Source organism: Engystomops pustulosus, chromosome 6 (genome assembly GCF_040894005.1).
Source record: "Engystomops pustulosus chromosome 6, aEngPut4.maternal, whole genome shotgun sequence".
Classification (NCBI taxonomy): domain Eukaryota; kingdom Metazoa; phylum Chordata; class Amphibia; order Anura; family Leptodactylidae; genus Engystomops; species Engystomops pustulosus.
Window position 1 is genome coordinate 91,559,532 of NC_092416.1, and position 24,471 is coordinate 91,584,002.

At 42.1% G+C, this 24,471-nt stretch overlaps 1 protein-coding gene across 1 annotated transcript in view; it reads left to right on the forward strand.

Moving 5' to 3' along the window:
- SHANK1 (SH3 and multiple ankyrin repeat domains 1) overlaps positions 1 to 24,471 on the forward strand; it is a 410,365-nt gene that overhangs the window by 197,617 nt on the left and 188,277 nt on the right. The window contains exons 3-6 of the mRNA XM_072110375.1: positions 964 to 1,167; positions 5,435 to 5,506; positions 7,134 to 7,242; positions 11,893 to 12,044. Of these exons, the coding sequence (XP_071966476.1) occupies positions 964 to 1,167; positions 5,435 to 5,506; positions 7,134 to 7,242; positions 11,893 to 12,044 (537 nt within the window). The remainder of the gene's footprint in view (positions 1 to 963; positions 1,168 to 5,434; positions 5,507 to 7,133; positions 7,243 to 11,892; positions 12,045 to 24,471) is intronic.

Below are 24,471 nucleotides of genomic sequence, written 5' to 3' on the forward strand. Positions count from 1 at the left end.
TGTTTCTGTGCAGCCTGTTATATTGCATATTTGTCTAGGTTTTCCCAAAATTGTTTGGTTCTGTTGATACAGGGCAGTTGGACAACATTAGCACATTGGCCACGCCACACATTTTGACCACAGGTTTTTTTTTCATTTAAATTTTATTAAGTATACCTCAATGATTACACATATGTACCGTATATTATCATAAAAATAATCATTATTATAAATACAATAGTAAAGAGTTAAAAGATGAAGAAAACAACAACAAATTAGTGACCAAATAGCTTAGTGTACAGGTAGTCCCCAGGTTCATTAGGTTTGTATATACGTTTAATTTGTATGTAAGTCAGAAGAGGTTTATTTTATAATTGTAACTCCAGTCAGTTTTTTGTCCCTGTTTTTGTGCTGTCATGGGAACAAGGATTATCAACGAACCTTCATTTCTCACACATTACAGCTGATCATTGCAGCTTGGGACTAAAGTAAAGCATCCAGAGACCTTCATCAGAGGTCAGAGGGAGCAAAGAGGTCCACCTGTAACTAGGGGTCTTCTCTGTCATGTCTCCTTAAGTGGGGGACACCCTGTATATGGAGTTGGCAGATGCCTCTTCTCCTGCTTGACCAGTGGCACTTTCACTTTCAATAAATCTCCCCCACTGTTTCTATGGAAGGATACTTGTATATTACTGCAGATGAGATATGACTCTTCTGCTGATAGATCCTTGTCATGCTTTAAAAAGATTGCATGGGAAGCGTAAAAGCATAGCAGTTTTTTCCAATTACAGCACCTCGCAAGCCCATCAGATGTATCTGGTAATGCTACCTAGCTAGACACTAAAAGAAGAAAATAATCTTTCTTCTGGATTAGAGATGTATTTGAGTGGTGTATTTCAGTTGCTCCAAACTAATATGTTATTAACATTGTTATTATGTAGTGTCATTTTAGTTTTTGCTTTATATTTATGTTTCCTTTTACAGAAATGCCTCCGATTTAATCCAGATGCCACTATCTGGGTTGCAAAACAGCAAATACTGTGCACTTTGAATGAGAGTCTGAAAGATGTGCTCAACTATGGCCTCTTCCAACCAGCAACCAATGGAAGAGATGCCAAGTTTTTGGATGAAGAGCGCCTCCTTCGGGAATATCCACAGTCCTTTGAAAAAGGGGTTCCATATTTGGAGGCACGTATCACAATTGTTTCTATGACATTGAAGCATTGCTTTTATGAGCTAGTAAAGACCATTAAATGTCAGGAGAGATGAATAGTTGTAATAAATGTACTGATTAAAAAATATTTCATGTGTTGGAAAACGTTATTGTTTTAATTCTTCCTTTATGTGTGAATTAGACACTTTTGTGCTATTCCCAGCAAAAGGGGAAAATGTAGCGGTTTAGAGTTATGTCATCTTATTACTAGTAAAGGTATCACAGTCATTTTTTTAACACATTTAGGATTCTGCTATGTCCAAATAATGAACATGCTGCAGACTCGATTATCTACTGTTCATTATTTCACTGGATTCAACAGGGCAAACATGTGCGAATTCACTGTCCTATTTTAGGTAGAAATGTGAAATTCTGCATTGGTTTCTGCTGCAAATTATTGAAAAAATCAACATCAAATTTGCTTATGGTGTAACATTCACTTTTTATCCAATATACTTCAATTTAATGCTACCAGGGGTGTTTCTGCAAATCCAGTATCTAAATTTGCACATATAAAGATTAAGCAATATTTCCAATACAAAGAATTATAACCCATTTATAAATATATTTTCTCTAAGCAGAAACCAGAAATTCACTCTGAAGCTTATAGACATGAGCACATTCTTACAGATTTGATTCAAGTTTTATAAACAATGCATAGTTCATTTTGATGACAAATAAAATTTGGCCCAAGAAAAAAATGATATGTACAGGGCCTACTAAATGTCATATGCCCACATGAATATCTCAGAATTTCACTAAACGTGAACTTAACCTATTTCTATAGTTACCAGAACATTGGGAAAATAGAATGGTAAATTTGCAGGGAATTCCACATTTTTTTGGGCAATAATTGCACTTGGGATAGTTTTTATTTTAAATCCCCTACACAGCCAAAGCCACAGTCAATAAATATAAATCCCTAACCAATTATATAACTAACTTCTTGTGGTAAAAGACAACTTTAGTTCTGATGAACTTTAGGGGGTCTAAATATAGCATCTGGAATGCTACTGCAAAAAGCAACTTACCAGGTTCCAATGCATATATAGATGACACTTAGAGGCCAAGTCTCATCTCTGATTTGTAAGGGTTAGAGAGGGTTAACAACATGAGGTATTACCACTCTCACATGAGTTATCTTTAATTGCAGAATATACAGTGCATATACTTTCTGCAGACTGTTGGGTCCCCTCTCCCTGCAGCCCCAATTTTCCCATGGCCATAATGTTTGACCTTTGGTACTTAGAGTAGAGTTTTATCTTTAAAACCTTATCAACGCTCCCATTTGGGATTGGGGGCTAAATGTAAAGCTTATACTTGTAACTTTAAGAGTCAGTTCACGTGGCAGTATTTAAAATGGATATTTCCACAAAAAGAAGCAACTTGCCCTATATTTCAAGTAGAACCTGGCTGATGGCACCATGGAATATTGGACAAGTCAGTCAATATCCATATGGGCCCAACAGTGGATATTGACCAAGTATTTAAAAGTCAATCTTAAAATTCCCCCTGTCACTGCTCCGTTGCCTGTCTCTTCTAAGAAACTCCGGCCTCTTAGTAGATACGGGGGCAATCTCTGCCAGGTTGGAACTAAGACCAGCTCTGTTTTTGCAGAGATTATAGTTAATGTGAGACTATAGTAAATTAAGCGGGCCGATGCGTTCACTCCCCTGCCCTCCCACACCTGCCTAAACAAGTGGCTTTTACATCCGATTCAAAAAGCAAAAATCATTTGCCAGATTCACTGCAATGCTTTTCATAACTTGCTTTCATTGAATTGCCCTACTTCCTTTTCCTACTGTCAGTAGGGTTCAGCCCTCCGTCTTAGCCATGGTATTAATATTATGAAGTGTATGTATTTCGAAAGTATAAAATATAAAATAAAATATTCAGCTATTTGTGGCTGCAGTTTTATTTGTCTATAATTAAAGGGGTTATGTCATCATAGCACCTGCACAGAGTTCAGCTCAGTGCATTGTAAACTATAATTTCACCGTTTACATTTATTAAAAAATATGCAGCCTTACTGAGTTATCCTGTTGTGAGGTGACTGCTGGCTCCCCCTGCTGGTAGCTGTGTCCCGTCCTGACTGCCTTCTCCCCTGGCCGAGTCTGCGCAGAAGGAGTCACTTTCTGCTCGTCTGTTTACATCTCTGACTGCAGACTCCTCCACTGCCTCACACTGAAGGAGGTCAGCTGACAGGGAGCAGCCAATGGGAGAGAGGGGGAGGGGCCGAATGAGCTGTGTAGCTGAGTGCAGTGTGGTCTGCATTACATGTGTCAGTGCTGCTAACACCAGGCTCCACCAGTGCAAACAGGGGCACATTCAAGGTAATATACCCAGGAATGCAGAGGGTCCATGCAGAGCACAGGCTGCCCCTAACCAGTCTGTAGCTCTGACATATTGCAGTGTAGCAGCTCTTCCCTCCATCATGTATCCACCATTAGTAAAGTCAAAACAAGTAAAAGAGCTGATCCCTGACCTCACTTCATCTCAAACATGTCCTGCAGCCCTCCTCCTGTAAGTCCTAAGTACTGTATCCCTCTCTACTACCCTGCTGTCCTACAAAGAACCCCCTGACTAGCAGGAAACCATCCAGAGGTCAGCAACATTGATATCTATCTATCTATCTATCTATCTATCTATCTATCTATCTCATATCTATCTATCTATCTATCTATCTCCTCTATCTATCTCCTCTATCTATCTCCTCTATCTATCTCCTATCTATCTATCTATCTATCTATCTATCTATCTATCTATCTATCTATCTATCTATCTCATATCTATCTATCTATCTATCTCATATCTATCTATCTCCTATCTATCTATCTCCTATCTATCTATCTATCTATCTATCTATCTATCTATCTATCTATCTATCTATCTCATATCTATCTCATATCTATCTATCTATCTATCTATCTATTATCTATCTATCTCCTATCTATCTATCTCCTATCTATCTATCTCCTATCCATCTATCTCCTCTATCTATCTCCTCTATCTATCTCCTCTATCTATCTCCTATCTATCTATCTATTATCTATCTATCTATCTATCTATCTATCTATCTATCTATCTATCTATCTATCTCATATCTATCTATCTATCTCATATCTATCTATCTCCTATCTATCTATCTATCTATCTATCTATCTATCTATCTATCTATCTATCTATCTATCTCATATCTATCTCATATCTATCTATCTATCTATCTATCTATCTATCTATCTATCTATTATCTATCTATCTATCTCCTATCTATCTATCTCGTATCTATCTATCTCCTATCTATCTATCTCCTCTATCTATCTCCTCTATCTATCTCCCATATCTATCTCCTCTATCTATCTCCTATCTCTCCATATATCTATTATCTATCTATTATTAATCTATCCACCTTTAGCTTTATATCTAGGGGGTTTACATCATATGCAGGAGCTATTCTATATATCACATATATGTTTTTTACATATTGCAGAATTACTTGCTGGGCTCTGATGCCAGTGCATACAACCAGCACAAGGAGTATAGTAATCAGTGTAAGGGGTGGATTTACCAGAGCTGATGTGCCTAAAATGAGGAGTACAAGCCCTGAAATAACCGCAGTTCCTGGCATATGGAATATGCACCTATTTACCCCCTTATGCCACCTCCGCAGCACGTCGGCGTGAAGGGGGCACGACTGCTGAAGGGCATTCCTGCTCCACAATGCCCACAGCCTGCTCCAGTTCCCAGAGAAGGCTAAGGCACAATTCTATTCCAGGTCGGGCCTAGTGTAGTTGCCTAGAAGTAGCTTTTATATGTATCTCACATATTCAGTGACAAGGATTATCATGGCTTTGGTAGAGGAGACATGGCGTTTCTATAGCAGAATCTGCTGTGGTGGGGATCAGTAGGGGTAAGGACTACTTTAACATGTCCGGTGGAAGCATACTCTAAAAGCAGTGATGAAAGGTCAGTGAGAGAGAGGTGCATGTGAAGCATTATAGGACTTGTGGTTAATCTGTCAGAGCTGTGCATGAGCCCGCATGAGCCCGCTAGGCCCCTCCCACATCTGCTCCTCTGTGACACAGAATAGCTGCCGCACAAGTATCAAGATAACAAATAAAAAAGTATTTATAACTCCAGGTAACCATTATGAATAGGTTTTTGAAATATTTTTACCTCTTTGGGAGGTTTTTGAAGTAATAAGTTTCGTGGCATAACCCCTTTAATGATATTTTTTTTTAGTTTCGTTACAAGACAAGAGTTTACAAACAGACTAACCTCGATGAAAAGCAACTGGCTAAGCTCCACACTAAGGTGAGTGTTTTCTTTACCTTTTAATTATTTTGACTTGTATTATAAATTGAGATAATATAATGTGAAATGCATTAAAAAAAAAACGATGTTCCTCTCTTTATCAGATTTGCATTGCTGTCCAACCCTTAGAATAATTTTTCTAGGTTTTTACTCCTAAGCCTCCATAGTTATGAAACCGCACTGACAAGAAAAATCTTGTAAGCCACTGAGAGAGGGAAGAATGGCAGAAGACATCAGATGCAATGTATTTACATGAAGCATGGGGGATTCTGTGACTAAGTAAGAAACCCAGAGGTATCAAGTATAGCTAGTGTAACTTATAGCTACTTCTCAGATTAAAGGTTATGAGGACAAGTTTCAAATATATAAGGAACACAATAGAAGTTTAAGTTTAAAGAAGCTTTCATGGGGAAAATTTCTCCGTATGATACATTTCATAACCTAAATACCTCTTGTTGTCACTTTGATGAACTTTATCAGCCTTGTACTAGAGACATGTTCTTTAGCTACTGCAATTGCTGCAATCATTTGGCATGCTATGAATTAAAAGATGACATCTTGAAATTTTCTGGCACCTGAGCCATCTATTCTGCCTCTATTGTGAAAAACAAAATAAAAAAAATAAATCACCATAGCAAGTTGTTTAGTGGAAAATAGTGAGGATCATTTATCTAGATGTCAGCAGCTGTGAAGATAATAAAATATCAATGATTTATGTGATGGGGCGCTTAAGGTTGCTTTATATCCACACAGATGGATTTCTTCTTAATAGTCCAACAATGAGTGAGATGCAGATCCTCAGAGAAGAGCAATGATTTGTGTCAGCATTATGGCCCATACACAAGTCTATTAGTGGATTATATAACTCTTTCATTATGCATACAAAGTTCTGTAGAGTTTCTGCTTTGCAGTTTAGGGTTTGGTAGGTTTGGGGTATGATTTACAGTCTATTCTATACATGCTGCAATGTTATACACTTAAGATGACAAACTCATATCAACCTGTACAAAGATGCTTAAAAAGGTTGGCCACTTTCAACAAATATTTGATATTGTTTGTGTAATAAAAAGTTATACAATATAATGTCTGAATCAATTCCTCGTGGTTTTCTAGATCTCTGCTTGCTGTCCTTCTATAGGAAGATTCTATGTTTACTTCCAGTGGACAGAAATCTGTCCATGGTGATGTGATGGACAAACAGGTGCACAAGCCTTTAGTATCACACAACTCCTATTACTCTCTGTGATACTACACAGACTATCAAAGAGAGCAATAACTAGAAAACCGTGAGGAACTAATACAGAAAGTTTATAGGAAAATTATATAACTTTTCATTACACAAACAATATCAAATATTTGCTGAAAGTGGACAACCCCTTTAAGTTATGACTGCGTCTTGTGAACCACATATGCCACTGTTAAGATGATATGGATCAGCAACAATTATTGAATACTTTACTATCTTCTTCTAAATAAAATTTCTTTTAGGTTGCACAGGGAATTGGTGTTCCTCAGGAATTAAAGCATTTTTTGGGGTTCCCAAATACTGTAATAGGTTTGGAATAACTGATCTAGACCATGGATACACCAGAAGATTGTAATTGTTACACACTATTTTTGTTTTTAGGCTAGTTTGAAAAAATTCCTGGAGTATGTACAGCATGGCTCAGCTGAGAAAGTGGCTCGGTTGTTGGACAAAGGCTTGGATCCCAACTATCATGACTCTGAAAGTGGAGGTAACATAGAAAACCAGGGACCTGCTCGAACCCTTGCAGAGTTCATATCTTTAGGGAGGGAGGACTATTACACACGTATACCTGTAAATGAATGATTATAAAGTATGGTACAAGTGGAAACAAAGAGCTAGGGAGATTTTTTGGAAAAATATGTATATACTTTTATAACATTCCAAATAATACACATATAGAGCTCCTAAAAAGGAGATTTGGGGAATTTACAAAGTACAGGGGGAACAAGGTATCCCAGATGAAAATGGGACCACACAGAGTACCAACGCCCCCCCTTCCTTCCCGTGCCCCAAAAATGAAAGCGTGCCAAATATGAGTAACAATTGTAACTATGTCCAACAATAGGGCCAAAGAGGTCCTGACGAAACATCTGCGAAACGCGCGTCGGGGTGTACCTGCTCGGCCTTCCCTCTGACTGCCCTCCGCCTGCCTCTATCATGCCTACGGGTAAGTACGACATGCAAAGCTAAAAACTGTCTATACCGGAAGGTACCTCCGGTTTATTGAATTGGCTTAATTTGCATTGTTGTCTATCTTCCCCTACCTCTTTGACCATATTGTTGGACATAGTTACAATTGTTACTCATATTTGGCACGCTTTCATTTTTGGGGCACGGGAAGGAGGGGGGGCCTTTGGTACTCTGTGTGGTCCCATTTTCATCTGGGACACCTTGTTCCCCCTGTACTTTGTAAATTTCCCAAATTTCCTTTTTGGGAGCTGTATATGTGTATTATTTGGAATGTTAATAAAGTATATACATATTTTTCCAAAAAAATCTCTCTAGCTCTTTGTTTTTGGTATTGTTGATTCTATATTATTGAGAGCTGTACTGATATATTTTATATGAGGGCATAGTCGGTTATGGTACAAGTGGTCCTGGATATTGCATCAGCGTGAATTGAGCTCACCCTGATATAATTAAATAATATAGTGGGCTGCTAAAGAACATACCCGCTCTCAAAAAAGCCTTCCCACCACACCTTTTAAGAAAAGTGATGTGCAGACACAAAACTGTTAATAAAACTCAGATTTGTGCATAAAACTGCCATTGGATGATTGAAACACCAATAGTTGCATTGCTTGCGACCAAAAATGCCCTTTCTCCACCAGGGCAAAGGGATTAAAAAATAACTTTTATAAAATTTATTTTAAGAACACCTACAATGGAATGTGTTTAAAATATACCAGCAAACAGTATTTAGGGATGTAGATTGGTTAGGACTAGGAGGTTCTATAGTCACACAATATAATAGATTCTTGTAGGGGGATTGATCAGTTCTCCCTAAAAACTATAGATTGCTAAAGTGAATGTCTATAGTATTGTTCATAGAATCCTCCTAACTGTTCTTATAAGCTAGATGGCCTTTCTGTTCTAGTCTCTTCAATTCACTTCAATATAACCTCACTTTGTATTACTGTATATACTCGAGTATAAGCCAAGACCCCTAATTTTACCACCAAAAACTGGGAATACCTATTGTCTCGAGTGTAAGCCGAGGCTGGGAATGCAATGGTCACAGACCCCCCCCCCCAGTATATAGCCAACCAGCCCCCTATAGTATACAGCCAGCCCAGCTTGCCCCCTGCAGTATACAGCCAGCCCAGCTTGCCCCCAGCAGTATACAGCCTGTCCCAGTAGTATACAGCCATCCCAGCCTGCCCCCAGTAGTATACAGCCAACCCAGCCTGCCCCCAGTAGTATACAGCTTGCCCCCAGTAGTATACAGCCTGCCCCCAGTAGTATACAGCTTGCCCCCAGTAGTATATAGCCTGCCCCCAGTAGTATAAAGCTTGCCCCCAGTAGTATACAGCCTGCCCCCAGTAGTATACAGCCTGCCCCCAGTAGTATACAGCTTGCCCCCAGTAGTATACAATCTGCCCCCAGTAGTATACAGCCAGCCTCCAGTAGTATACAGCTTGCCCCCAGTAGTATAAAGCCTGCCCCATGTAGTATACAACCTGCCCCATGTAGTATACAGTCTGCCCCCAGCATTAAAAAAAAAAAAACTTATATACTCAGCGCTGCTCCCCAGATGTCCGCGCGGCTCGTCTTCAGGCTTCCGCGCCCATCTTCTTTCTTCTGCTGGGGGCATAGTATGATGCGCCACTGCTGACGTCATACTAGGCGCCGCCCGGGGGAAAAACATGGCGGCGCACAGCAGAAGAAAGAAGACGGGCGCGGAAGCCTGAAGACGAGCCGCGCGGACATCGGGGGAGCAGCGCTGCGCATCGGGGGAGCAGCTCTGCACATTGGGGCCACCGGAGGGTGAGTATATAAGTTTATTATTTTTTACTCTTTATAGCTGGATATTGACTCGTGTATAAGCCGAGGGGACGTTTTTCAGCACATTTTTTGTGCTGAAAACCCCAGCTTATACACGAGTATGTACGGTATATTAATTTACAGCACTTCCCTATAGACTGTCTGCTGCAGATTATAAATCAAACATGCTGCTCAACCAAGCCCACCCAAAACTGCCACTGGCATCTGTAATTTTCCCCAATGTGTCTTTAATTGGAAAGAAAGGATCTTACACTTGTACAATGTAAGGTAGATACCAATGAGGGATGCAGATGGCTGGTATTGGATTTTTCTAAAAAAAAATCTTAAATAAAAAACATAAAAATTATGACAAAATAGTAAACCAGCGTTTTGTGTTTCCATTTGTTTTATTTACTTAAATCTTTATTTTTTTACTTGGTTCTTTTCATGTTTTGTTGAGGCGTCCCTTTTTTTATAATATATGTTATTAACTAGTAGTTACTTTTTTGTTGAACAGAGGCCGACTGAATAGAATTGATCATCCATCAATGGTGACTTATAAGTGACCGCCTGCAACTATTGGCAGTTTGTGTTACTTACTTATACAACCTATAGGACATTTTCTTCCCTTGATATAAATCACAGGTGGACCATTGGGCAGTCATTATAAACATCACATTGTCATCACATTAGACCTTGTGGCTATGGTTGGCCTTAGTAGCCCTGCATAACTAGGATAGGCAAGGCCGGAAAGCATGCTTCTGAATGGGGCCCTCATTCCCCCTTAAAAAAATATACATCTTTGTATACACACATGTTTATAAAAGCACACACATTTATACACTCATATACACACTAACATTTTTATACTTATATACATACTCATACAGTTCTTCATTTGTACACATTAATGCACTCTTATGCATATTTATACACTCATATACAGATATACTGCATATACACACACATTCAGTATATATACACCTTATACACTCAAACACAGCATATATACGACATAAATACACACATATAGGACAATATACATACAGTTTATACACTCCATATATACACACAAACAGCATTTAGACACATACTTACAGCATCATTATCACCCATACAGCATATATATAGAACATAAACACATAAACAGCAAATACGCACATACTTACAATACCAAATATAGACATACAGCATATGCACATCCTCCATTCTTTAGTGTGGCATGTCAGTTGCTGTGGCCCCCTGACACTGTGGGCCTGCTAGCAGCTGCTATGGCTACCCCTATATGTATGCCCCTGAAACCCTGTATTGGAGTAATCTCCAATGGTTTGATGCTCCAGCTTCTTCATACAGATTCTTCAAATTGTTGCAAAGGATATTTTAATATAAAGTATAACTTTATTGTATAAAATATACAAGTTATTAGATAACAGTGCATAAAACTTTAGAGGAAGGTATTAAGGCATATTATATACTGTATATCTATTAATTATCCATTTACATGTTAGCCTTTCCTATATGCAGTGTCTGCTGCTTATTTACATACTACACAGCGGGTAGCTAGGCCATCATGTATTCCCTATCATTAATATTCATCACATTGCAGCATAATGAAATTGATTTTAATTTCTGTGTTTTTAATGCATTTATTAACCCCTTAACGATGCACGCCATATTATTACAGCCAAGTGTTTTTAAAAGTGTATGGCTGAACCATCTTCATACATATTGATTGTCTGCACCTGCGATTGGTGCTGGCATGGTTCGCAGGTGTAATTCCATCACATCTGAAACCCTTACCAAGGCTCCCATGTCTGTCATAGCAGATTCTGTATTAGACCCTGCCGGAGTCAGGATCCAGTAAATGCCAATATGCTGCAATACAGTAGTATTGCACTATCTTGCATCAACGATCTGACCCACCAGGGTTCAAGTACCCAGGGGGACTCCAAAAATAGTAATATAGAAAAATGTATATCAAAAAGTAAATTTATCCTAGAAGGCAAGATAAGCACCAGAGCAAGATAATAGAGCAAGGCAGAGTGGCATGAGAAGAAAATTTAGAGGGGTAAATATGGATCCAGTGCACAAAACATACTAGTGTGTTGGTGGATGACCAAATACAGCTGCTTCCCAAAGCCTTTAAATCAGAAATACCCTACTATATGATGTGTTTTAATATAAGACCACTAACTATACATTGGAATTGATCTATAATCTAGAATTTAACTGTATGGAATGTAGAAAAAAACATTCTTTTATATGGCTCTTTAAGAAAGAAGTAGGTTATCACAAAGAAACATGTTCATCATACTGGCAATGACATTGTGCATATGTACATTTATATTGGTTGATGCTGTTTCTTCCTCTATAGAGACACCATTGACGATGGCTTCACAAATGGAAGGAACTGTGGATGTTATAAGAATGCTTTGCCTTGGAGGGGCCCACATTGATTTCCGTGCCCGTGATGGCACCACAGCTCTCCACAAGGCTGTCTGCTCTCGAAATTATAATGCGCTTATGGTAAGACTATGGTAACAACTGTCTCTATGGGGGACATGTATCATAGGTTTTTTTAATTTGGTGTATAATTGAGACATTTGGAGGGTCTTTTTTGCGCCTTATGAATGATCATGTCTTTTTACTTGTGTTACATGTTCAGTTTTTCCTATCCTGGCAGGCGCAAATTTTGGCTTCTTTTCGAGACTTTTTCTTGCAGATGTCTCAAATCCACATGGACACAAGCCATGTCAGGAGGGTTATATACAGGAGAGGGCAAAAGCCATGTGAGGGGGTTATATACAGGAGAGGGCAAAAGCCATGTGAGGGGGTTATATACAGGAGAGGACACAAGGCATGTGAGGGGGGTTATATACAGGAGAGGACACAAGCCATGTGAGGGGGTTATATACAGGAGTCGACACTCCTGTAAATTTTGGATTTACAGTCCTGCATTTTTAAGCACTCTAGTCACACCCAGTGGCGTAACTAGGAGAGGCTGGGCCCCATAGCAGATTTCTGCATGGGGCCCCCCCTTCCCCCCCCCAAAAAATAGACATATGTAGGCTGCATTCACATAAACGTGTACACGCCAGGCTAAAGCCTGGCAGGCACACATCAGATGCGCTGGGGAGGTGATCGCGGCTCACCCCTCCCCTCTCCATAGAGTATAGAGCCGCATGGTCATTCTTATGGCCACAGATCTCGTTGCGGCCACGGCTCGAAACAGTGAGTACTCGTTGTGCTCACCGTACCGAGCCGAGGCGCTATAGTCGCCTATGAGGGATGTATATCCGTCAGCAAATTGCAGCCAGATATACGTCCCCCATACGTTCTTGTGAATTGCCCCTACACAGACATATTTCTACAATTACACAAATTTATACACTGATATATACACACCTTTATATACTTATATACACACACATAAAGTTCTACACGTGTATAGTTGCACCCATATACATACAAGTATACACACACATTTGTGCACTAATACAGAGTGTATACAAACTCACAGTATATACACTGACCATATATACACATGCAGTATAAAAAGACCAAATACACACATACTGCATATACATACAGAATATACACACATACAACAAATACACACACATTCAGTATATACAGCATATACATACATACTATATGCACTGCATATACAAAAACACACATACATATACATATATTTATATATATACACACAATAAATACAGCATTTGCATCTATGCATATATACACGCTATATTAATATACACAATATACACAGTATATACATATATACAATATACACAGTATATACATATATACAATATACACAGTATATACATATATACAATATACACAGTATACACATGTATACACAATATACACAGTATACACAATATACACAGTATATACATATATATATATATATATATATATATATATATATATATATATATACACACAATATACACAATATACACAGTATATACATATATACAATATACACAGTATATACATACATACAATATACACAGTATATACATATACATACAATATACACAGTATATACATATAAACAATATACACAGTATACACATATATACACTATACACAGTATACACATATATACAATATACACAGTATACACATATATACAATATACACAGTATACACATATATACAATATACACATATATACAATATACACAATATACACAGTATACACAATATACACAGTATATACATATATATATATATATATACACACACAATATACACAGTATATACACAATATACACAGTATATACATATATACAATATACACAGTATATACATAGATACACAGTATATACATACATACAATATACACAGTATATACATACATACAATATACACAGTATATACATATACATACAATATACACAGTATATACATATATACAATATACACAGTATATACATATATATATACAATATACACAGTATATACATATATATACAATATACACAGTATATACATATATATTTATACAATATACATATACAGACCGATAAATACATATGTATTTACTTACCTTTTAGGATGTGTAGGTGACCACCCGGCCGTGGCGTCAGGCGGTTGTTACGGCGGGTGTTCGGGCAGGAGGGGGGGGGGGTTATGGTTGTGCGCTCGGGCGGGGGAGGGGGTGCGTTCGCCGGGCGGGAAGGAGAGGGGGGTGCGTTCGCTGGGGCGGGAGGGAGAGGGCGATGCGTTCGCTGGGGCGGGAGGGAGAGGGCGATGCGTTCGCTGGGGCGGGAGGGAGAGGGCGATGCGTTGGCTGGAGCGGGAGGGAGAGGGGGGTGCATTCGCTGGGGCGGGGGGCGTGGTCATCAACTGTGCCTCGCTTATGCAGGGGGTAGGCGGGCCGCGGTTATCTGTGCCGGTGGACGGGGAAGGGACTGGGCGATCCAGGAGTGGAGGGTGGGCCAGGAGAGAGGTGGGCGGTAGCCGGAACACAGAGGGAGGGGCCCGGGGACACGATGTGCCAGGCACCTGGCAGTGCACTGCCGGACCACTTGGCAAAGCACTGACCACAGGGTCCGTGCATCCCCGGGCCCCTGAACCTCATGGGCCCCGTAGCAGCTGCTACGGCTGCTACGGCGGTAGTTACGCCACTGGTCACACCCCAGAGAAATTATGACATATGAGGCTGCGGTCACATGTGGTGTTAAGGGTGCGATCGCACGTTGCATTTTGGTTGTCTTTTCATTGCGTTTTTAAAGACATGATGATAGCTAAGGAGAAATGATTTGCCTAATTACATTACTGATAACATTTGCATTTACAAAATGCACTTGTTAATGCATTGTTAATGCATGTGTTAACATTGTGTTTACACTGGGTTTTGTAAATGTTAACAGTAATGTAATTAGGCAAATCACCTCTCCTCAGCTGTTGTAGTGCGTTTCAAAATGCAACCAAAACACCACAAGTAACCAATAAATTAAAAAAAAAATGTAAATGCAAAAATGTATGAATTTTAAATAAACAGGTTGATATACAAAATTATAAACATGTGAAATAATTCCAATTTACATGTTAAAACAGGGTCAATAAACAGAAATTCTTCCTTTGCACCTGCCCTGGACCAGGTGCAGATTTGCGTTTAAAGTTACAAAAATAAGCAAAAGAAGTAATACATAAGTGAAAAGTCACACGGAAAATCTGGGAAATAAAGATATACAATGCACACTGCACAAGGTGTACTTGAAAAACGATAGAAAAAGTCACAGTGAAAAGTCACAAAAATTATAAAAGTTGCAAAAAATAGACAATTTAAGGAACAGAAATAAAGATACATGTCCCCTATGAGTTATTTCAGAACCTATTTGAATTTCTGTCCCTGCTTTATGGACCACTATATATATGCTTTATATACTCAGGTTCTTAAGATATACAGGAATCCATGTCCCTGATTGCAAAGCTCAGCAATATTGCTGATTTCCAAATAGCAATATCTGGCAGATAGGCTATGCAATGTTTAAAGGGAACATGTCACCAGATTCTACCCCAACTATACCGTAGGGTATGAAATGCCCTTTATAAATTCCTTCTTTTATTTTAAATCTCTACCTTTGGCTATAAAAAAAAATCTATAAAATCTCCTCTAAAGACATATATATGCAAATGAGTAGAGAAGAATCATATTTGTCTTAGTCAAATGAGTCAAGTTTAGAAGCTGCAGGTGGAGCATTAATACAGATGCCCCTATTCTTCGGTTCTACAGTACCTAGAAAAATTATTTTGGTGCCATATTAAAGGTAAGAATCTATTGTCTCAGGCTTCTGTTCTGTGAGCTACATAACTAAAGATACAGACAGTAAAAAAGGCAAGTATTGGGTTTTTATCTGTAACTTGCTTTTCCAACCACCTAGGTACTATAAAACCAGAAATAGGGGCACCTGAAGTGACACTACCCCTGCAAACACTAAACATGACTTCTGAGAAGATTTTTTATAGGTAAATGGGGGGCATTTCACATAAAAGGGGGAATTATAAAAAGCACATTTCATATCCTATCTGAGAGGGATATTAGTTTAATGGGCTGAAAGCTGATGACTCGTAATTAAAATGATATGCTGTATGTCAAACTAAAGCAAACTTGTCTTGTGCCAGCCTGAATACTGGAAAGTAGTTTCATGTTCAACCTGAAAGTTGGAGCTCCTGTGTAACCCTTTGTTGCAATGAAGTGCCTGGCTTTTTATTAAGAGCTCACAAATATAAGCCGACTGAATAAAAGTAATTATAATAAAACTTTAGTTATAATTATTTATCATTAATAACATAATAAAACAACGCAATATGAATGAGGGCCCTGCTTGCAAGAGCTTACAGTTTTGTCTTGACTGCAGGACTGCTCTGCTCAGCCAAGCGTAATTTAATTTAATTGAGAGAATGGAATAAGCAGCTGCCAGACCCTTTTTTCTATTCATCTAATATATAAAGCTGAGTGTGTGTGTATGTCTGTTAAAGGAATCTGCACCGTCCCGTTTACAATCACCAAATTTTGCACAGGCATGCTCTGTGACTCAGGGAACGTCAGACTTGATTTTGAGCAGAAATTTTCACCCTGCACTTTCCAATATCCACTTATTAATCACCATATACAGGAGCCATTGTCTGCTAAAGCTGCTGCTGTGGCAGAAGGTGAGCGGTTGCTATTTTGCCACAGGTCATTAATATGAGCTTTGATTGGTTACTGTAGGTAATGAATATAAGATGCTTATGTGTGAGGTTATATGAATAGAGATGCAGAGATAGGGGGAGATTTATCAGAAATGTCTGAGGTAAAACGGTTCCAGTTTCCAGGGAAACCAATCAGAGATCAGCTGTTATTTTATAAACATTTCCCAAACATTTGGGAAAATGAAACTTCTGATAAATCTCCCCATAGACACAGAGACTGTAAGAGAGAGAAAAAAAGAAAAAATCAGAGAGAGAGAGACACACAGATAGATTCAGAGAGAGAGTCACAGAGAGACACAGAGACAGCCAGAGAGAGACACACACACAGACTGTCAAAGAGAGACAATCACAGAGACTGTCATAGAGAGAGAGACACCCAGAGAATGTCATAGAGAGGGATACACAGAGAATGTCATAGAGAGGAATACAAAGAGACAGTAAGAGATAGAGACACACACAGACTGTTAGAGAGACACACAGAGATTGTCAGAGAGAGACAGTTGGAGAGAGAGACACAGAGAGAGTCAGAGAGAGAGAGAGACAGATACAGTTAGAGACAGATATAGATCCAGTCAGAGACAGACAGAGACTGTCAAAGAGAGATACACACAGAGACTGTCAAAGAGAGACATACAGAGACAGTCGAAGAGAGAGAGACACACACAGAAACAGTCAGAGGGAGACACACAGAGACAATCTGAGAGAAAAATACGGAGACAGTCAGAGAGAGATAGATACAATCCATTCTATTTTGTTATAGCTAAGAGCAGCAATTTACTATCCTGTGCAACACCGGGAGCTAATGCTAGTAGAAAATAAGGTAATAGACATTTGAGATTCAACATGTTCAATTCACACATACTGTACATACACACTAAATACAGAAGTCACTATCTCCTAGTGAAAATGGTTGGTTTATGTGACTTTTACCTAAAGTGTATGGACTCTTTCAGGAGTGAAAGATGACCCATGTTTAGAGATGGGCAAATTAATTCTAATGAAGTGGAATTCGTTTCGAATTTCAAGAAAACTTTGGTTCTCTCAAGTTTACAGTGATTTGTGGGAACAATTTTTTTTCCCCGTTTACTAGTAAAATGGCCGCGAGCACAACGTGTTACATGGGTCAGAGAACTCTGGGAAGAAGATAGGAACACCCTCAATCACATGTGCCGACCTGTAAGCCAATCAGCGACGGGAAAGCTTATGTGATGTCACAGCCCTAAAAAACAGACGGCCATTTGCCATCATTTCACACAGCGCTTCATTATCATTGTCAGGAAAAGACGGTATTAGCTTGCACATCAGGCAGCAAAGCAGGCAGCAAGTCGTTACTGTGGCCGTGAGTGAGTAGGGCGGGAGCAGTGTGAGGCCACGGGGTAGAAAACCCCCTTCGCAGTTCCAAGTAAGCAGTGGCACAGGGGCTCAGTAAGGCAGCAGCATTAGTAGTCACTCAGTGCACAGTGTTTTGAATGTAAAATCACCAACTCAGCGGTATGGAAGTTTTTTGTTAAGACACCAGAGGAGCCGAGCGTGTGTATATGTAGAATCTGCTGGCAGAAAGTAAATCGTAGCCAGGGAGCTAACATTGGTGCCATGGCCCTACGTCAGCACATGCAGAGATACCATCCAGTGGCCTGGGAGAAACGTGTCTCAGATCTGGGGGTCCTTCCTGCCGCCGCAGCAACAGCAGCAGCACCTAGTGGCATGAATGGAGCACATTGGAGCACAAGCAGAGTCTGGTGAAATTAGTGGCTTTTCAACGCAGCTGACAGGAGAGGAGGAGCATCCGGAGGAGGTAGAAGATGAGAAAGATGACCACCGTGGCAGTATACAGTGGAGATGGAGGCCGGGAGTCCCTCAGAGTCACTTGCGCAGATGGCCCGCAGCATGCTGCTTTGCCTAACTAGTGACAGCCGAATAGTTAACATCTGACATAGGGATGACTTTTGGCTCTTTACCCTCTTTGACCCTCGCTACCGGTCCAAAATGGGTGCCTTTTTTCCAGCTGCCGAGAGGGAGGAACAACTGGTGTACTATAGAGAAATACTGTGCGGACAGTCATTGTCCATCCTCTGTCAGGTCTGACTAGGCGATTCCTGGCAGTCATCGCTCACATACTACTGCCACGGCTACTGTGGGGAGATGGAAAGGTAGGGGCAGTAGCAGCTCCAACAGTAGCAGCTTAAGTCTGGAGTCCTTAATGAGCAGCTTCCTTCACCCATCTAGTGAGGAAGGTAGCCACTTGGACAGCACTCTACCACCCCAGGTAGAGGATCCTCTGGACTACTGGGCAGCCAAACCTGATGTGTGGCCGCAACTTGCAGAGTTTGCAGTAGAGAAGCTGTCCTGCCCGGCCAGTAGTGTGGCATCAGAGCTGGTGTTCATTGCATCGGGGGCCAACATTACCCCAAGGAGAACCCACTTGTCCACCCATAATGGGGAGAGACTGACCATTGTCAAGATGAATCAGGTGTGGATCAGCCAGTATTTCAACACACCAATGCCTTATGCATCAGATTAAATCAGCCATGACGCCTCCCCCAAAAGTTGACAAATAAGTCTGGATTCTAACTACCTGCCGCAGCCACTATTCTGATGCTGCCACCCGCCTGATGCCACACATCTGCTGCCAGCTGCTTCATCTGCCTCCCACGATCTTTACCATGGACTGGAATTGTCACCCACCTCCACACTCTGTCATTGTACCACTTTCTGACCTCCTGCTGCTGTCGGCACCTCCACACTCTGTCATTGTGCCACACTGTGGCCTATTATGTTGCTGCCACCACCAGAATTTGTCATTGTGCCACTGTCTGGCCTCATGCTGCTGTTACTGCTGTCGCCCAGCTACACATACTGTGATTGTAACACTCTCCGAGCTCCTGCTGCTGCTGCCACCTCCTCACTTTGTCATTGTGCCACTCTATGGCCTACCATGTTGCTGCCACCTCCATAATTTGTCATTGTGCCACTCTGCGGCCTACTCATGCTGCTGCCAACTGACCGCTGTCTATCTGGAACAACCTTTGATTTCCATGATCCTGTTTTCACCCTCCACCACTTTATGATGTTGCCACTATGTTTGGTTTTCCCCTTCATTTCATCTGTCAGAAGGAATGAAAAGCTTCAGGATTGAAAAGCAGAAGTGGATACTGAACACAGAGGACATGTAATTATCCCATTTACTGGTCATCTCTGTTTTGGATCAACTCCTGTTTGTTTTTGGCTTTAGCAATATTCATGGAATATTGACTGATTCAAAGCTGACAGTGACGGATGAAAAGTAGGGCAAAATTATCAGTGACCTCAACACAAAATTACTGCCGACACCCTCTGCACTCTTTTGGGGGGTTTCTACATGTATCCGCATTTAACAGGTTCAGTCATAATTAGAGATGAGCGAACATACTCGTCCGAGCTTGATGCTCGTTCGAGCATTAGCATACTCGAAACTGCGACTTCTTCGCCCGCTCGAGAAAATGGCATCTCCCGCCGTTTTGCTTTTTGGCGGCCAGAAACAGAGCCAATCACAAGCCAGGAGACTCTGCACTCCACCCAGCATGACGTGGTACCCTTACGTCGATAGCAGTGGTTGGCTGGCCAGATCAGGTGACCCTGGAATAGACTAGCCCCTGCCCGCGCTGCTCGGATCATTCTGTATCTGGATGCCGCTAGGGAGAGAGCTGCTGCTGGTCAGGGAAAGCGTTAGGGTGTTCTATTAGAATAGTGTTGGGCAGGAGTGATTCTACAAGAACCCTTAGGGCTACAATAACGTTATACATTTTTTTTTATTTGCTTGTGGCTGGGCTTGCTGGCACTAGTAGTGCAGCTAGTACCATATTGTGAGGAATTTGCAGGGGGACTTGCTACCGTTGTGTTTAGCTCTTAGTGACACACATATCCACCTCAAACACCAAAGTGGGACAATTTATTAGGGGTTTGATTAGAATTAGGCAGAGTCTGCTGATTTTTTTTTTTTTTTACCTTTATTTCATTTTATAGCTCAAACTCATCTTGCAAAGCAGTGTGCTTTCAGTGTAGGCTACAAAATAGCCATAGGAGAACCCCAACGGCTTACTTAGGCCTACAATAGCGTTATATTTTCCTTTTTTTTTGTTTGCTTGTGGCTGGGCTTGCTGGCATTAGTAGTGCAGCTAGTACCATATTGTGAGAAATTGGCTGGGAGACCTGCGACTGTTGTGTTTAGCTCTTAGTGACAAACATATCCACCTCAAACACCAAAGTGGGACAATTTATTAGGGGTTTGATTAGAATTAGGCAGAGTCTGCTGATTTTTTTTTTTTTTTACCTTTATTTCATTTTATAGCTCAAACTCATCTTGCAAAGCAGTGTGCTTTCATTGTAGGCTACAAAATAGCCATAGGAGAACCCCAACGGCTTACTTAGGCCTACAATAGCGTTATATTTTCCTTTTTTTTGTTTGCTTGTGGCTGGGCTTGCTGGCATTAGTAGTGCAGCTAGTACCATATTGTGAGGAATTTGCTGGGAGACCTGCGACCGTTGTGTTTAGCTCTTAGTGACACGCATATCCACCTCAAACACCGAAGTGGGACAATTTATTAGGGGTTTGATTAGAATTAGGCAGAGTCTGATGATTTATTTTTTTTTTACCTTTATTTCATTTTATAGCTCAAAGTCATCAGGCACAGCACAAAATCCAGTTGTGTGCTGTCAGTGTAGGTTAGAAACTAGCCATAGCAATAGGATAGCATCGTTTTGTTAAAAAAAAAAATAAAATAAAAAAAATAAACACAAAAAAAAAAAAAAAATTAAAAGTTTACACTTTAATTTAGAAAATGTTTAACCCGAGGGCTAGGGGTAGAGGACGAGGGCGTGGATGTGGGCCGTGGTCCTGGGCGGGGTGAGACACCACCTGCTGATGAGGGAGCAGGGGAACGCCGCAGAGCTACACTCCCTAGGTTCATCATGTCTCAAGTTACTGGGACTCATGGTAGAGCACTGTTGAGGCCAGAACAGTGCGAAGAGGTGATGTCGTGGATTGCGGACAATGCTTCTAGCCATTTGTCCACCAGTCAGTCTTCCACGCAGTCCACCCATGTCACCGAAATCAGCACTCCTCCGGCTCCTCCACCTCAGCCTCCTTCCCCCCAGTCTGCCCCCTCCCAGCAAAATTTGGCATTTGAACCTGCATACTGGAGGAACTGTTTTCTGGACCCTTCCCACAGTCACAAACCACTTGTCCGGTTGCTGCTGAGCAATTTTCCGATGCCCAGGTTTTCCACCAGTCGCAGTCTGCGGGTGATGATGACATTATTGACGTAGTGGAAGAAGTGTGTAAAGAGGTGTCGGACGATGAGGAGACACGGTTGTCAGACAGTGGTGAAGTTGTTGTCAGGGCAGAAAGTCCGAGGGGGGAGCAGACTGAGGGATCGGAGGATAATGAGGTGACAGACCCAAGCTGGGTTGATAGGCCGGGTGAACACAGTGCTTCTGAGACGGAGGCGAGTCCTATAGCAGAACAGGTTGGAAAAGGCAGTGGTGGGGCCAGACGGAGAGGCAGGGCCAGAGCTGGTGCATCAGCGCCAAATGTTGCCCGTAGTCAAGCTCCCGTGGCGAGGGCTAGATTTTCAGAAGTCTGGAGGTTCTTTAAAGAAACACCGGATGACCGACGGACTGTGGTGTGCAATCTTTGCCAAACCAGGATCAGCAGGGGTTCCACCACTACTAGCTTAACTACCACCAGTATGCGCAGGCATATGAATGCTAAACACCCCACTCAATGGCACCAAGCCCGTTCACCTCCGGCCGGGCACACCACTGCTCCTTCCCCTGTGTCATCTGCTAGTCAGCCCCCTGCCCAGGACCACGGCCCAAACACCTCCCGTGCGAAAACCCCATCTTCGCCTCCACGATCCTCCACAGCATCCACCAGGGTTCAGCTCTCCATACCCCAGACGCTGGAGCGCAAAAGGAAGTATAGCGCAACCCACCCACACGCCCAAGCCCTCAACGTCCACATCTCCAAGTTGCTTAGCCTGGAGATGCTGCCCTATAGGCTGGTAGAGACCGAGGCCTTTCGAAACCTCATGGCGGCGGCCGCCCCTCGGTATTCGGTCCCCAGCCGCCACTACTTTTCCCGATGTGCCGTCCCAGCCCTGCACAAGCACGTGTCAGAGAACATCATCCGTGCCCTGACCAACGCCGTTTCTGACAAGGTCCACCTGACCACGGACACGTGGACGAGTGCTGCCGGGCAGGGCCACTATATATCGCTGACGGCACATTGGGTTAACTTGGTGGAGGCTGGGACCGAGTCTGACCCTGGGGCTGCTCATATACTGCCGACGCCGAGGATTGCGGGGCCTACCTCGGTCCAGGTCTCAAAGGCCTACTATGCCTCCTCCTCCTCCCACCCCTCCTCCACCTCCTCCTCCTCCGAATTACCATCCGTGGGCATGGCGCCATCAGTCGGTAGCAATAGGCACAGCAGCAGTGCCATCACTAAGCGACAGCAGGCGGTGCTCAAACTGCTGAGCCTAGGCGATAAAAGGCACACCGCCCAAGAGCTATTACAGGGCATCACGGCGCAGACTGATCTGTGGCTGGCACTGCTGAACCTGAAGCCAGGCATGGTTGTGTGTGACAACGGCCATAACCTGGTGGCGGCTCTGCAACTCGGCAGACTGACACATGTGCCATGCCTGGCCCATGTGTTAAATCTCATAGTTCAGTGTTTCCTCAAGACATACCCCAATCTGTCTGATTTGCTCACGAAGGTGCGCCGCATCTGTGCGCATTTCAGGAAGTCCAGCACAGATGCTGCCACTCTCAGGGCAGCGCAGCGCCCCCTCCAACTGCCCGCTCACCGACTGTTGTGCGACGTGCCCACGAGGTGGAATTCAACATTAACCATGTTATCCAGAGTTTACCAGCAGTGCAGAGCGATTGTAGACTGCCAGATGTCAACTTCCACCAGAACTGGTAGTCAGGTCAGTCAGCTTCCTCAAGTCTACAATGAGGAGTGGACGTGGATGTCTGATATCTGTCAGGTGCTGAGTAACTTTGAGGAGTCAACACAGATGGTCAGTGGCGATGCCGCCATCATCAGCCTCACCATCCCGCTGCTTGGCCTGTTGAAAAACTCTCTGGTCAGCATGAAGTCGGAAGCTTTGCGCTCGTCACAAGAGACGGGGGAAGAAGATTCCCTTGTTGATAGCCAAAGCACCCTTAGGTCTGTTTCTCAGCGCATATCGGAGGAGGTGGAGGAGGATGAGGAGGAAGAGGAGGAGAATGTTGGCGAGACACAAGAGGGGACCATTGTTCAGTCCTTCACTGTTCAGCGTGTATGGGCAGAAGAAGAGGAGTTGGAGGAGTTGGAGAAGGAGGAAATGGGCAGTCAGGCCAGTGAGGGGAGTGAATTCTTGCGCGTTGGGACTCTGGCACATATGGCAGATTTCATGCTAGGCTGCCTATCCCGTGACCCTCGCGTTCAAAGAATTTATTCCAGCACCGATTACTGGGTATTCACTCTCCTGGACCCACGGTACAAGCAAAATCTTTCCACTCTCATCCCTGGAGAGGAAAGGAGTGTGAGAATGCATGAATACCAGCAGGCCCTGGTGCACAAGCTGAAACAGTATTTCCCTTCTGACAGCGCTAGCGGCAGAGGGCGTACTTCTGCGGGACAAGTAGCGAGGGAGAGTAGGCGAGCAGGCAGCTTTTCCAGCACTGGCAGGGGTACGCTTTACAAGGC